Source organism: Bufo gargarizans, chromosome 11 (genome assembly GCF_014858855.1).
Source record: "Bufo gargarizans isolate SCDJY-AF-19 chromosome 11, ASM1485885v1, whole genome shotgun sequence".
NCBI classification, from domain to species: domain Eukaryota; kingdom Metazoa; phylum Chordata; class Amphibia; order Anura; family Bufonidae; genus Bufo; species Bufo gargarizans.
Window position 1 is genome coordinate 13,013,492 of NC_058090.1, and position 16,750 is coordinate 13,030,241.

The 16,750-nt window shown below is 45.4% G+C and overlaps 1 protein-coding gene across 2 annotated transcripts in view; it reads right to left on the minus strand.

The window, feature by feature from the left end:
• Positions 1 to 16,750, minus strand: part of LOC122921642 (tumor necrosis factor alpha-induced protein 2-like) — a 35,497-nt gene that overhangs the window by 13,307 nt on the left and 5,440 nt on the right. The window contains exon 1 of one of the 2 annotated variants that reach the window (XM_044271786.1): positions 2,606 to 2,716. The exons of the other annotated variant lie outside the window; for it this stretch is intronic. Within the exon in view, the coding sequence (XP_044127721.1) occupies positions 2,606 to 2,669 (64 nt within the window). The 5' untranslated portion in view covers positions 2,670 to 2,716. Of the gene's footprint in view, positions 1 to 2,605; positions 2,717 to 16,750 lie in introns of those variants that run through there. 2 annotated transcript variants of the gene reach the window in all.

Consider the following 16,750-nt stretch of genomic DNA (forward strand, 5'->3'; position numbering starts at 1 on the left):
TTTGCAACACCACCACCTGACAGTCACGATCGCTGGCGGCTGCCAGTTCCACCATCCGGCCCCTATAATGTACAATGCATTCTAGCTACAGGCTCATAACTTATTGTGAAAGCAGGAGAACTGGTTCATCCTGAAGATTATACTGTGTTATTAATCCAAATCAGCATTACAAAAAGATGACTAAGGCTACAATCATATGATCGTATTTTGTTTCCGTGTCCGTTCCATTTTTTTGGTGGATTGGATGAGGACCCATTCATTTCAATGGGTCCGCAAAAAATGCGGACAGCACACCGTATGTCCGTTCTGTAGCCCAACAAAAAAAAATAGAACATGCCCTATTCTTGTCCGTTTTGCGGACCAGGATAGGCATTGTTACAATGGTTCGGCAAAAAAAAGGATGCCTTACGGATACCAAAAGGACGTCATGCATATTTTTTGCGGATCAGTGTTTTGAGGACTGCAAAACACATACGGTCGTGTGAATGTAGCCTAAATAGCACATACAGGCAATACACAATACAGGGGAAATGATGAGTTCACAGAACTCCTTCCAGTAGTTTTCTTCCGCTCTGGAGTGAGAACAATATGGCTACCTGCAGTCACCACTAGGGGGAGCTGAGGTGCTTCCTTAATACCTCCTATAAATTATTACTGATTTCAATGTATAAACAGTATGCAGCAAGCTCAGGAGCTCCCTCTAGTGGTGACTGCAGGTATCCAGTACGTTAATGGCTGTCCCACCATTAAATATTAGATTTAAGTCACATTCTATGCTGTTATAAAATGACCCAGTAAAGGATTATGGCATTTATTCATTTATATAGAATAGAACCGAATGGTGTTTAAAGCGTATATATCAATGTACACGTCCATCTACTGATCGGACAGCTTGTGGGTATGTGTTCAGTCACTCTCCCCACAGCCAGGTCTCTGCATAGTGATCCTCTTCTCACTGCAAGGCAACCCGACTGCTTGTCAGGGAGGAGAAGGGGAAGTAAGAAGGGGCTGGATGTTCAGCTTCCAGAGGGGGAAGGAGGCTGATTCTGTCCAAAGCCTGGGACCAGCTGGATGTTCAGCTTCCAGAAGGGGAAGGAGGCTGATTCTGTCCAAAGCCTGGGACCAGCAGCCCAAATTTATATTAGTATAAAAGGGGGCACAGGAAAGCAAAATATATATATTGCCTGTTGCCAGAGGGGGCTGTAGACTGATTCAGCCCAAAGCTCACCCCAGCAATACCAAAGGGACACATGGCAGCTAAAAATGATGAAGCTATTTACACTGTATCAGAAATACAGAAAAATATTTAAAAACATCTATTATCATTACAGGACTTTTAGTATGAAAATGCTTTATGAGAGAAGACTTGAACTCATTGGAAATCATCAACAAGCTGCTGTGGACAGATCTCTTCATTTGTATCCATTTAGTACTTTGAGTCCTGCTGTGAATGGGTTGTTGGTCTAATCTAGGGGTGCTCAAGCTGCCGTCCTCCAGCTGTTGCAGAACTACAACGCCCAGCATGCCCTAATAGCTGTAGGCTGTACAGGCATGCAGGGAGTTGTAGTTTTGCAACAGCTGGAGGGCCACAGGTTGGTCATCCCTGGTCTAATCCAAGCATTAGTTGTTCATGTTTTTAGACACTTCTGACTATAGAAACAATTTATCTTTAGAATAGAAATGTAACCATACAAGATCTGTCAACAGCAGCCATGGGTTTCTAGATCAGTGTTTCCAACCAGTGTGCCTCCAGCTATTGCAAAACTACAACTCCCAGCATGCCCGCACAGCCAAAGGCTGTCCAGGCATGCTGGGAGTTGTAGTTTTGCAACAGCTGGAGGCACACTGGTTGGGAAACACTGTTCTAGATCACTGCTAGCACATCCGCAATACCCAGTCCCCATAGCTCTGTGTGCTTTTATTGTGTAAAAAAAAAAGCGATTTGATACATACACAAAATCCCGGGGACAGGTTCCCTTTAAAATATGTTATGGAGGCATCCATGAGTAAAATATAGGGACTGTCCCTTTAAATCAAGGGCATGGTCTCTTTGCCATTCTTAGTTTCCCAGACATACAATATTTTGCAACAGGAAAGATTTTGGAAACAAAGGCTGTGTCATTGTATCAGACACACAGAGAAAACTTAAAGGGGCAGCACCGCTGAAGTCAGCCTTTATGATAGCACACGTGTCTGGAAATTCTCAGCCCTGGAGATCTTGGGGGGAGAACACCACAGTCAGCAATAGACTACAGAGGGCTGCATATGTCAGGTTTGGTCCAGTTGCTGTGTAACTATAACTCCTAGCATGCACACTTGCTCGGATGTTCTTGTAACTACCAATGAAGTGAAAGGAGGATTCTGGGAGTTGTAGTTCCAGAACAGCTAGAGTGCCGGAGGTTGCTGCTCCCTGGTTCAGTCAGTACATGGCAAAGCGTCCAAGACGTGGTGAATGCTTTGTGCACAAATTGGATAAAATCAGGTAAAATAAATGATGTAGCAGAGCTGAATAGGTCATTACGGCAGTGATACAAGGCAGCGCTGTTGCCTCACTCCTGAAAGAAACAGTGTTACAGATGTGATTCATGATACATTGTTTCCTTACCTGTGAAAGCTGATGGGGACGGGCACTGGCTGCGTATCTTGGGCTGGTACTGACTGCGCTCCATCACTCTGCCGCCTCTATATATGCCATGACTCGCTCGGCTACACCCACACTGTGCAATCTCAGCCCATTGAGATTTTCATCATCAGTAACAAAAACTTCCCATCAGCTTGGAAAACCCCATCATAAAGCCTGTCCTAAGCCCCTTCTCAAAGAGTAGACACAGATCAGATGTGATCCTCTTCGGATCTATATAAACATTTCCTTTAAATGCAGCCGGAGAGTTAGTGCTTGTCCTTCAGGGGATAATACATTTCAATAATGGCGTGTGATGAGCCTATAGAAAACCACAGACAATGCAGCACAATATGCCATGAGCCAGATGACAAACTCAGCTCTACTACATCTGACAAACTCAGCTCTACTACATCTGACAAACTCAGCTCTACTACATCTGACAAACTCAGCTCTACTACATCTGACAAACTCAGCTCTACTACATGTGTATTTTAATCCAACCTTTTCTATTGTTATAGCTACTTGTGGGTAAGGTGGGCGACAGACAATCGCTTAGATATCAATCCCCCAAGATGATGTTATTCCCTGAACTATTCGCCTGGAGTGAACTTGCCTGACAGCAGCAGTCTGCAGTCTGCTGACAGGTAGGCAGGGAATGCTGGGAAAGAAAGAGTTATTCCGGATTCAACTTATTCAGGATGTAAACGAAAGTTTTGAAATTTTATTTTGTACTTTCTGCTTTAATGCCTCATAGTTTTTAGGACCTCTGCTTGCTGTCATTGAAAAATGTCATGTTTTTTTTCCAGGGAACACAATACTGTTCTGGTCAAGTGGTGGACACACACGAAGCATGGAAAATGAGGGGGGGGGGGGGGTCCCCCATTACTGTATGGTGGCACTGGGGCAAAACTGCATGCATTTTTTTAGATGTGGTTACTGCTATGTATTAATACAGCCTTAGGGCTTATGCACACAAACGTATTTTCGTTGCGTGTCCGTTCCATTTTTTATTTTTTTTGCAGACCGTATGCAGAACCATTCACTTCAAAGGAAGTTTCTCCGTGCGCATTCCGTTTCCGTATGTCCGTATTTCCGTTCCGCAAAAAAATAGAGCACGTCCTATTAGGCCGCATGCACACGGCCATTGTGCGGCCGTGGCCGTATTGCGGCCCACAAACGGCGGGTCAGCAATCAGCGGCCGCCGGCCGTGTGCACCACGCATCACGGACGCGGACCCATTCACTTGAATGGGTCCGCAATTCGGGAGATGAGGAACGGAGTTACAGAACGGAACACCGGAAGCGCTACGGAGTGCTTCCGTGGTGTTTCTTTCCGTTGTTCCGCACCGCAAATAAATATGACATGTCATATTTTTTTGCGGTGTGGACAGTTGAATGGGTCCGGCCCGCTGCACAGATGCGGTCCCCAATGCATGGAACGGCCGCACAATGGCCTTATTATCCGCATTACAGACAAGGATAGGACTGTTCTATGGAGGGCCAGCTGTTCCGTTCCACAAAATACGTAATGCACACAGATGTCGGATGACGGTATTTTTTGCGGACCGCAAAATGCATACGTTTGTGTGCATGAGGCCTTATAGTGAGTCCTGTACCTGTGTGTCCATCACATGGGTGAGGACAGAACTGTGACCCATTTAAAGGGGTCCTCTGGTACTTAGGTACTGATACGGATTAGGTCATCAATATCAGATGGTCCAATTCCTGGTACCGAGCAGCCATTTTTTGCAGTTTGCAGCACCAGCATACTACAGCTCAGCTACCTGAATGGAAGCTGAGCTGCAGCACCCGACACGGCCACTATACAGTCGACAGAACCTCCTGCTTCTGGTTCCATCCATTGTATAATTTCCAGTGTCGGCCGCTGCCCAAATCAGCTAATTGTTGGGGTTGTCCCATGTTAGACCCCCACCAATCTCATCTTGACCTATCCTGAGGATAGATCATCAATATCTTAGTCTTGGAAAACTCTTTTACATAAACAATGCCATATTTCATTCAGTGGCAGCAAGCAGAGATCTTGAAAAATTTGAGAAATTAATGCAGAAAGGAAATTACAGCATATTTGGTTTCAGGGGCAATTTATTTAACCCATGGTCTGCTAACCGGTCCGACTATCTGATTGCGGGTTGTGCAGCCCCAGATACAGCGGAACAGTGTTTTGAAAAATAAATAAATAAATAAACAAATAAACAAACAATAATAAAAATTCCCTTGCATAAATTATGTGCATAAAAATAATTGTGCAAAAATTGTGCAAAAATTTTCCTTTTTGTGTTGCACTCTCCAAAAGGTGAAAAGTGGGTGTGGCTTACTGGGAAGGGGCATTGACTTAGAACCTTCACATAGGACCTCGTAGCAAGAGTAGATTTATTTGGTAATTTAGAACACTCTAAAATGCACCAAATTTCTTAGGAGGTATTCACCTTTTAATACACTGGGCACAATTCAGAGTCACAATGTTTTTTTTTTATAGACTGGCACATGACTGCCCAAATGTAATGCATGAATAGGGGCATAGCTCTAGGGGGTTCGGAGGTGGTGGTCCCACTTGGGGGCTGCCAATGAAAAGCAAGTGCTATTAATTACAAGAGATAGTTAAGGGAGTGCTCTGTTATAGGTTTTGCATTGAAACCTAATATTACCCCACTGCACATAGACCTAATGGATCCTGCAGCTACCACTAGGAGTAGCTCAATGCCTAGGAAGTTATACAGTTACCATTGAACTCAATGCAAGCTGTAAAATCTCTATGCACTGAGCTCCCTCTAGTGACGGCCCATAGCAGTGGCGCTGTTTGCCTCCATGGTAAGTGCACTATTCATTGTACTCTACTATTGTATTGATCTTGAGTTATACAATTGTATTGATTTAGATGGTTGTAATGATTTTTTGTATGCAATTTTTTTATACACTGATGCTGTGGACACAGAAGTACGCACCTGGTGCCACATCTAACATAAAGTATATGTCCTCCTAGTTCCCCTGTTGTACGAGATCTCGGGTAAAACCAGAGAACTGCTTTTTCAGCGTGGGATGTGACAACAGGAAGCAAGACAGGAAAAGTATCAACGCCCTTTTCAGAATCTCAAAGCCTGCCATAAACACAACTTGAACGTTAGGTAACAAGAGGAACTGAAGAACCAACAAGAAAATGGATAGAGAGAATCGGAGAAGTCCCCAAGGACCCTGAAGAGGACAGGACCTTCTAGTACAATGTCCAGAAACATTACACTAACACAGTGCAAGAATTTATAGTATAGAGTCCTCCTATGAGACTGACGGAATATTTTGGACTTTTTTCAGTCCCTAGGGTCTGGATACCTACAGCCATGCCCTGTTTTTGGAAATGACACTGGTCCAGGACTTGGGCTGCTGGTCCTAGGGTGGCAGAGTCCAGTTTCGGTCAGTTAGATGTATATATGAGATATCATACCTATAACCGTCACATTGGAGCAGGGTGGCAAGAATATATGGCAGCACAGGCTTAGATAATGTCTTGACCTGTAGCATTGTACCGACATCATATTACACCAATGTTCATACAGTGACATGGGCCTGCATGTAATTTATATGATGTGATACATCCTTTACCATTTTTCCCTCTGAGCCCCATTGAGATGGATAAGGTTGAGTATGATCTCCAGTCAAAAATCCAAGATGTGCATCCCGACTGCCAGGAAGGGCCTCCCACTGCTCATACCGCATATGTATAGTGTCTGTATGGACATCTGAAGTCCAGTAGTTCAGAATTGATGGATTATTGTATAATTACTGTATATGGTCACTTTAAGCCAAAATAGAGTTGACAGACCTTTTAGAATATTAAAAATTATTAAAAAATATCGTCAATGTAGCGCATTCCTAATATGACTGAGAACTGCATACAACACAAGGAGATGACAACGGAGCCTAAAACCTGCATATATGATAATATTTTTCAAACTTGGTGGGACAGCTCTACGTAGAGGTATATGGTCAGGACATCTCATTGGCTCCGAGCATCCTTAGTTTGAATATAGTAGGTCTTACTGCATGCTGTGAATTCCACTGACACCATGCCTGTGGCCCTTGACACCTTTAGCTATTTCTATGGGACATTTCCTTAATAGAAAGAACATTAGGTGGGAACACAATGGAATGTGATCTGTAATCGGCCACGGGATATAATTAGCGTCATGTAGAGTATCTGGCAAGTGTAATTCCATACGGTGGAATTTTTCTTATCGAGCATTGCTACGTGCCAGCATGAGCGATGGACAAGGCCGACCTCACAAATCCTCTTAAGGTCATAGCTGAATTCATTCACGTTACAGAAGAATGGGAATTCCAGGCTGCAGAATGTATGGATTGCCTAAAAGGCATCATTACCTGAAAGCTGAATATATATACACAAACCCAATAAGCACCACTTTGTACAGTAAATAGAGCAGACTTGGCCTTAGGTTGAAGGATGCCCTTTGTAGGACCTTCTGTTGACCTCTCCATGTGATGCACCATATAGTGCCTAAGTAATACAGATTTCTACAGGTTCACGCACCAAACCTGGGAGCAGAGGTTCAAGATCGAGATGTCTAGACCAAAGCTATTGATGCCTATGCCTTGGGCTGCCTAGGGCTACACCCTGAGCAATAGGTGGTAGCAGGATTCCTTAGCTTAAAGGGGTTCTCCAGGAATTAAGAAAATGATAATATTTAAATATTACTTTATAATAAATATATTATCAAATACCTTTCATTATTTATAATGGCTCGTTTTGTCTGGGGTGCAATCATTAGGAGAAACAAAATGGCCGCTGTCCCATTAGTTCACACAAAACCTGTCCTGATCACACATGAGGACAAGTTACTTAAGAGCACTGAGGTAAAGAGCTGCCTCATCATCATCCTCCTCTCTACTTGTCAGGGATTATGATCCTGAATACAGATGATAAGAACTTTAGCTGAATCTCTGGGGAATTTAGTTCATGAGGAGACATGAAGTACAGAGAGGACGGACAGGACAGACTGTGGTAATGGAGACTGTAAACCAGTGCTGCTGCTCATTAGCCTCACCTCACCCTCCGTTCATGTCTCCTCATCATCTCCATTCCTACAGAGATTCACCTGTATTCAGGATCATGGTGACCAGCAGAGCAGAGAGGAGGATGAGGCAGCACTAAGGCTCATTGTGGTGAAGTAACTTGGGCGTCGTCCTATTAGTACACACAAAACCTGTCCTAATCACACAAGAGGACATTTTATTTCTCCTAATGATTGCTCCCTAGACAATTCTAATGAAAGATATATGTAAATATATGTATTATAAAATAATATTTAAAGGGTTTCTACCACTTCGGTGTCACATATTTAGCTGTCAGACACTAGCGATCCGCTAGTGTCTGCTCTGCCCAACCATCCTAATATAATTGCTTTTGGGGCAGTGGTTTGGCTAAAAAAACTACTTTTATTAATATGCTAATGAGCCTCTAGGTGCTATGGGGGCGTCATTAGCACCTAGAGGCTCCGTCTACCTTCAGAAACTGCCGCCGCCGAGCGCGTCCCTCCAGCCCGCCCATCTCCTCCTGAATGCGATCCTCGTATGTATTCTGCGCATGCGCAGTGAATGTCTGACCGCTTCCTTGCTCAGACATCTCCACTGCGCCTGCGCGATGACGCCATAGTGCTCCGAGGAACAGGCGCAGTGGAGATGTCTGAGCAGGGAAGCTGTCAGACATTCACTGCGCATGCGCAGAATACAGGCGCTCACAAGGAGGATCGCATTCAGGAAGAGATGGGCGGGCTGGAGGGACGCGCTGGGCGGCGGCAGTTTCTGAAGGTAGACGGAGCCTCTAGGTGCTAATGACGCCCCCATAGCACCTAGAGGCTCATTAGCATATTAATAAAAGTAGTTTTTTTAGCCAAACCACTGCCCCAAAAGCAATTATATTAGGATGGTTGGGCAGAGCAGACACTAGCGGATCGCTAGTGTCTGACAGCTAAATATGTGCAGCGAAGTGGTAGAAACCCTTTAAGTATTATATATTTTTTTTTTATTCCTAAAGAACCCTTTTAAGGTCAGAGATTCAAGATCGGGGTGCCTAGACCAAGGCTGGTGACGCCCTTCAGTACAGTATGCCTTGGGCTGCCTAGGACTAGAACCCAAGAAATAGGTAGAAGCTGGACTTCCTAGATTGTGATCAGAGGTTCAAGATTGGGGTGAGACCAAGACTGGCAACACCCTTCAGTACAATATGCGTTGACCTGCCTAGGACTAGAACCTAAGCAATAGGTGGAAGCTGGGTTCCTTAGCTTGTGGTCAAGAATTGATTAGTAATTCTTTATCCAAAGCATTCGGCAGTGGATATGTTGACCTATAACCCATGAGATCGTGGTTCGTGGTAACAAATAGATTTTCCCTGAATGGTGATAAAAAACAAAAAAAAATTGCTCTCGACGGGCCGGCCCCCGCCATCTTGATTGAAGATCTCGCAGGAAATTCCTGCAAGGTGACGTATGACATCACCATGCCGGCCGACGTGATGATGTCATCACGGACTGCACGAGATCTTCAATCAAGATGGCGGCGGCCGGCCCGTTGCAAGCAAATGGATGAGGTAAGTATGATTTAATTGTATTGTCAGATGCCACGATCAGCTATGAACTTAGCATCTGAGGGGTACAATGACGGGGGGGGGGGGGGCGGCACTATCGCCGATCGCTCTCATTGCACCCGCTACTTACAAAGAAATGTGCTTCATGCCGAAGTAATTCGTCACAAAGCAAATTTCGACAAAGTATTATTACTAGTACTAGTACTATTAATGACCATGAAGCAAGAGGTGCACACTCAGAATCTGCCGCACGTACTAAGTCCTCGGGCTCCATCGGCGTTCATGAAAATCCCCCCTTTCCATGAGATCAGCGCTTGCATTAGGTGGGCAGCTCCGGGCTACAGATGCTATGAGCTCATTGGAGCGTTAGGGTTAATCATTGACGGCAGATGCTTGGACTTTAAAAAAAAAAGCATCGGGTTGGAATTTCCAGTTCTCCGGGGAACAGCAGTGGGAATGTGATTTAGTACAGATACACAGAACACTTCCATCAGGCTCCCCTACCTCTCTCCGTATATTTGAAAATGGCAAGAAGATTTCATCGGTGGGAGCCCATGAGCCGAGGAGGGTGGTCCCAGGTTTTCTGTACTTGACATTGTGAGCTGTATTTTCCATATTTCCAATATGGCTTCGAAGGATCTGATATTCTGGGAAGCGAATGGGGTCTTATTGAGCTATCCATAAACTGTAAGGAAAACAGGAATGTCCCTTTAAGGGAGCTTGAATTCGGGGTTTAAAGAGGACCATCAGTGTGATGTTCAGACGACCAAATAGGGTTGTCTTTGTAAGAAAATCCCTTTAAGAAGTTAAAGGCTTCTCAAGGATTCGAAAAAAACATGGCTGCTTCCTTATTGAAACAGCACCGCACCTGACCATAGGTGGTGTCTGATATTACAGTTCAGCTCCATGACGTAAATGGGGCAGAGATGTAATACCACACACAACCTGGAGACAAGAGTGGTGCTGTTTTCACAAGAAAGTAGTCATGTTTCTCCAATCCTAGAGAACCCCTTTAATAGTCCTAAATGTCCTTTCTGGAAAGTGTTTCATCAGTCTATGAAAGTTTTTCTCACCATTGTAAACATCCCTGTGTCAGTGGAGCTTACAGTCAGATATTAGGATATTAGTTACATGGAATATCCTTGGAATTTATTTTGGGAAGAAGATGAGAGCAGGTCACTTGGAAGGTTCCTCTGCCGAGTCGCTCCCATGTAGAGATGTTCCGGGAGTTTTCGTTTATCCGGACGCTTTGTGTTGTCAGGAGTTCAGGAATGTTTGTTTGACATGTGGCAGGACGGGGTTAAATAATCGCTGCAGAAAGCGATTCCTGTACAGAGCAGCTTTGGGGTAAAGAGGAGAACGCTGAGCCGTGCATATACATACAGTGCATGGTATTATCTGTACAGGCCTATACACATGAACAACAACCCCTAGAGACTCCTGTGGGCCTGATGGATGCAAAAGAGGGTCACAACCGTAACAGCCACAATACTGCATAACAGCCACAATGCCCCCATAACAGCCACAATACTGCATAACAGCCACAATACCGCCGTAACAGCCACAATACTGCATAACAGCCACAATGCCCCCATAACAGCCACAATACCGGATAACAGCCACAATAACAGCCACAATGCCCCCATAACAGCCACAATACCGGATAACAGCCACAATAACAGCCACAATGCCCCCATAACAGCCACAGTACCCCCATAACTGCCACAATGCCCCCGTAACAGCCACAATACTGCATAACAGCCACAATGCCCCCATAACAGCCACAATACCGGATAACAGCCACAATAACAGCCACAATGCCCCCATAACAGCCACAGTACCCCCATAACTGCCACAATGCCCCCATAACAGCCACAATTCTGCATAACTGCCACAATGCCCCCATAACAGCCACAATATCGCATAACAGCCTCAAACCCCCCCGTAACAGTCACAATGCCCCCATAATAGGCACAATGCCCCCATAACAGCCACAAAACCCCCATAACAGCCACAATGCCCCCATAATAGGTACAATACCCCCATACCAGCCACAATACCCCCATAATAGGCACAATGCCCCCATAACAGCCACAAAACCCCCATAACAGCCACAATGCCCCCATAATAGGTACAATACCCCCATACCAGCCACAATACCCCCATAACAGCCACAATTCCCCCATAACAGCCACAATACCCCCATAACAGCCACAAAACCCCCGTAACAGCCACAATACCACATAACAGCCACAAAACCTCTGTAACAGCCACAATACCCCCATAATAGGCACAATACCCCATAACAGCCACAATGCCCCCATAATAGGTACAATACCCCCATACCAGCCACAATACCCCCATAACAGCCACAATTCCCCCATAACAGCCACAATACCCCCATAACAGCCACAAAACCCCCGTAACAGCCACAATACCCTCATAACAGCCACAATGCCCCCATAACAGCCACAATACCACCATAACAGCCACAATTCCCCCATAACAGCCACAATACCCCCATAACAGCCACAATACCCCATAACAGCCACAATTCCCCCATAACAGCCACAATATCCCCGTAACAGCCACAATACTGCATAACAGCCACAATGCCCCCGTAACAGCCACAATACCGGATAACAGCCACAATACCGGATAACAGCCACAGTACCCCCATAACTGCCACAATGCCCCCATAACAGCCACAATTCTGCATAACTGCCACAATGCCCCCATAACAGCCACAATATCGCATAAAGCCACAACCCCCCCCCCCCCCCCCGTAACAGCCACAATGACCCCATAATAGGCACAATGCCCCCATAACAGCCACAATACCCCCATAACAGCCACAAAACCCGCATAATAGGCACAATACCCCCATAACAGCCACAAAACCCCCATAGCAGCCACAATACCACATAACAGCCACAATACCTCTGTAACAGCCACAATACCCCCATAATAGGCACAATACCCCCATAACAGCCACAATACCCCCATAACAGCCACAATTCCCCCATAATAGGTACAATACCCCCATACCAGCCACAATACCCCCATAACAGCCACAATTCCCCCATAACAGCCACAATACCCCCATAACAGCCACAAAACCCCCGTAACAGCCACAATACCCTCATAACAGCCACAATGCCCCCATAACAGCCGCAATGCCCCCAAAACAGCCACAATACCCCCATAACAGCCACAATTCCCCCATAACAGCCACAATACCCCCATAACAGCCACAATACCCCATAACAGCCACAATTCCCCCATAACAGCCACAATTCCCCCATAACAGCCACAATATCCCCGTAACAGCCACAATACCGCATAACAGCCACAAAATCCCCATAACAGCCACAATACCCCCATAACAGCCACAATGCACCCATAACAGCCACAATACCCCCATAATAGGCACAATACCCCATAACAGCCACAATGCGCCCCATAACAGCCACAATAACCCCATAACAGTCACAATACCCCCATAATAGGCACAATGCCCCCATAACAGCCATAATACCCCCATAATAGGCACAATACCCCCATAACTGCCAAATTACCCCTATAACAGCCACAATTCCCCCATAATAGGCACAATACCCCATAACAGCTACAATACCCTCATAACAGACACAATGCCACCATAACAGCCACAATACCCCCATAAAAGGCACAATACCCCCGTAACAGCCACAATTCCCCCATAACAGCCACAATACCCCCATAACAGCCACAATGCCCCCATAACAGCCACAATACCCCCGTCATACTGCCATACTGCCTCTATAACAGCTACAGTACCCACACTACAGTGCCGATCATTCATGGGTCTATTCTTAGGGGCCTTCTGGGTGCCAAAAGAGTGTTCTTTATGCCCATTGTACAAGTTACAATGTCCCTATAACAGTCACAATACCCCCATATTGGCCACAAATCCTCCATTAAAGCCACCATTACCTCAATGCTTCCAATGCCAGCCCTCCATGGAGTCAAAATGCCCCCTATGCCAGCCACAATGCCTCCATGACAGCTACAGTTGCTCCCCCCCCCCCCCCCCCCATGACAGACACAATGCCTTCAATGCTTCCTATGTCAGCTACAATGACTCCATGACGGCTATTATGCTCTCCATACCAGTCATAATACCATCAATGCCACCCATGCCAGTTAAGGTGCCTACCTGGCATCCACAATCCTCTTCATGTTCGGCAGTCACAATGTCCTTCTCTTTCTTAATCTTAACCCTATGTGTTGCATGCAGCTCTTAGGCAGTGACTTGCCGGCCCAGACAAAAGACCTAGGTAGCGGGCCCCTGAGCCCAGGCTTGGCGATGCCACTGCCTGTGCAGAGGTCTTAAGAGCTGTGTATGCCCTGTATAATTGGCAGCTGGCCATCCTGTGCAGAGGCTTCTCATGCCACAAACTTGCAGGCTGACCAACAGGATGAAAACCTGGCCATCTCATTTTACAGGTCACTGTAAGGTCACTGAATGCAGTAACATCTTGTGTCTGGTCCTTCACTATCATCTAAGGACACTTTCTACTTACATGTTGTCTTTTTGTATCAGAGTCATGAACTGGTAGAAAGTAATATGGTGAATGACCTGAAGGACATTCTCAGTCTGGGGAAAGGAGTGAGAATGACCCTGAAATAGATAAGGCCGATAAGAGTCATCCTCCTAAGGCCTCATGCACACGACCGTTGTTGTGGTCCGCGTCAGAGCCGCATTTTTTCCGGCTCGGGTGCGGACCTTTTCACTTCAATGGGGCCGCAAAAGATGCGGACAGCACTCCGTTGCTCCGTTCCGTGGCCCTGCAAAAAAAACATAGCATGTCCTATTCTTGTCCGTTTTGCGGACAAGAATAGGCATTTCTACAATGGGCCGTCCGTTCCGTTTTGCTAATTGCAGAAGGCACACGGGCGGCTTCCGTGTTTTGCGGATCCGCGGTTTGCGGACTGCAAAAAACAGAACGGTCGTGTGCATGAGGCCTAAGGCCTCTTGCACTCTACCGTATGGCTTTTTCAGTATCTTGTTGTCTGCAAAAAACGGATCCGCAAAAAATATGGATGACGTCCGTGTGCATTCCGTTTTTTTGCGGAATGGAACAGCTGGCCCCTGATAGAACAGTACTATTCTTATCCGTTATGCGGACAATAATAGGACATGTTCTATTTTTGAATGGAGCGGAAAAAACGGAAATATGGAAACGGAAGGCATACGGAGTACCTTCTGTTTTTTTTTGCCAATCCATTGAAATGAATGGTTCCGTATACAGATACGGAAAGCAAAAAAACGGAACTGAAACGGAAAAAAAAATGTTTGTGTGCAAGAGGCGTAATGATGAGATTGAAGGACATTCTCACTCTCATCATCCTAATGCTCTCAGTGGTCTATCAGAACATACTGGGTTAGAGCAAGGGGTCCTTTGGACAGGACCTTTCTAGGAGGACGGCTGAAGTAAATGTATCACATAGACAGTGTATATTTTTGTGGCCCCGGACCGCCCTTACGCAGTGGAATTCTTAGATGGGGGCTTTCCATTATTATTTAAAATTTTCACAACACGTGAAACCACAAAAAAGAAGAAGTTGAGTAACTGTAGTGATATATAAATCTTGGAGAAATAAGTATATGAATGATGATGAAATGCCCTGCACAGCCCAGACACTGGTCCTTAAAGGGGTGGTCACATAGGACAGAAAGTCTTAAGTCCCTTTCACTTTATTCACATTTTGTTATGTTGTGACCTTGAGCTAAATTTTAAAAAAAATCTATTTTTTTCCGCATCAATCTGCTCTCTGTCCTCCATAATGAGAAAGTGAGAACAGAACGTTAGAAATCTTTGCTAATTTATTGAAAAGGAAAAACTAAAATCTTGCATTGACATAAGTACTCAGAGACAGGGGTGTACCTATAGGGGGTGTAGAGGTAGCAGTCGCTACCGGGCACAGGGGCCTGAGGGGGCCCAAAGACCATTGTGTGCATGCTGGTCAAGTTACACCTCTGCCTGGAGGGAATGGGTTAGGGTGAGAATTTGGCATGGGGGGGGTGGGGGACCATTTCAATTTTTGCCTCAGGCAGCACGAAGGCTATGTGCTTCCCTGCCCCTGACCACAAAGCACTAAGGGAAGGGGAGGCCAAGCTGAACTCTTGCGCCAGGGCCCATGAGCCTTTAGCTACACCCCTGCTATGACCCATTTCTCAGGAGTTAGTCGAAGCCCCGTTGGCAGTGATTCCAGCCTCCAGTCTTCTCTGGGATGACACCACAAGGTTTGCACACCCAATATGGGGATTTTCTGACATTGTTGTCTGCAGATCCTCTAAAGCTCTGTCAGGTTGGATGAGGACCATCGGTGGACAGTCATTTTTAGGTCTCTCCAGAGATGTTCCATTGGGTTCAGGGCTCTGGCTGAGCCACTCAAGGACATTCACAGAGTTGACCCTATGCTGCTCCTGTGTTGTCTTGACTATGTGCTTAGGGTCATTGGAAGGTGAATTTTTGGCCAAATCAGAGCACTCTGGATCTGGTTTTCATTAAGAATATCTCTTTACTTTGCACTATTCAGCTTTCCCTCAACTTTGACCTCTCTCCCTGTCTCCATGCTTCACAGTAGGGATGGTATTGGTCAGGTGATGGGCATTGCCTGGTTTCAGACACGAAGCTTAGAATTGAGGCCAAAAAGTTCAATCTTGGTTTCATCAGACCAAAGATTCTTTTTTCTCACAGTCTGAGAGTCCTTTATGTCCTTTCATGTATCTTTTCCTGAGGAGAGGATTCTGGCCACTCTGTCATAAAGCCCAGATTGGTGGAAGCTGCAGTGATGGTTAACCTTCTGGAAGTTTCTTCCATCTGCACATAGGATCTTAGGAGCTCAGCCAGAGTAACCATTGGGTTCTTGGTCACTTCTCTTAGCAAGGCTGTTCTCCCCTGATTACTTAGTTTGCTAGGGTGGCCAGCTCTAGGAAGATTCTTGGTTGTTCCAAGACCACTGAGCTCTTGGGAACTTTCATAGCAGCAGAAATGTTTTGTCCCCTTCTCCAGATCTGAGCCTCCGCACAATCCTGTCTCTGGGCTCTACAGGCAGTTCTTTCCTCCTCATGGCTTGGTTTTTGCACTGATATGCATTGTCAGCTGTGAGACCTTATATAGACAGGGCTGTGTCTTTCCAAATCATGTCCAATCACCTGAATTTACCAGAGGTGACTCCAATCAAGGTGTAGAAATATCTCAAAGATGATCAAGAGAAATGGGAGTCCCCCAGATCGAAATGTCATGCGTCATAGCAAAGGGTCTAAATTCTTATGTCCACGGGAAATGTTAGTTTTTCCTTTTTAATAAATTTGTAAACATTCTGTTTTCACCTCCTTATTATGGGAAATCGAGTGCAGATTGTTGTTTTTTTTTTTTTTCATTTTAGCAACATAACAAAAATAGTGAAAAAAGATTGAAAAGTTCTGAAGGCTATTCGAATACACTATAACACCTACTGTATCTA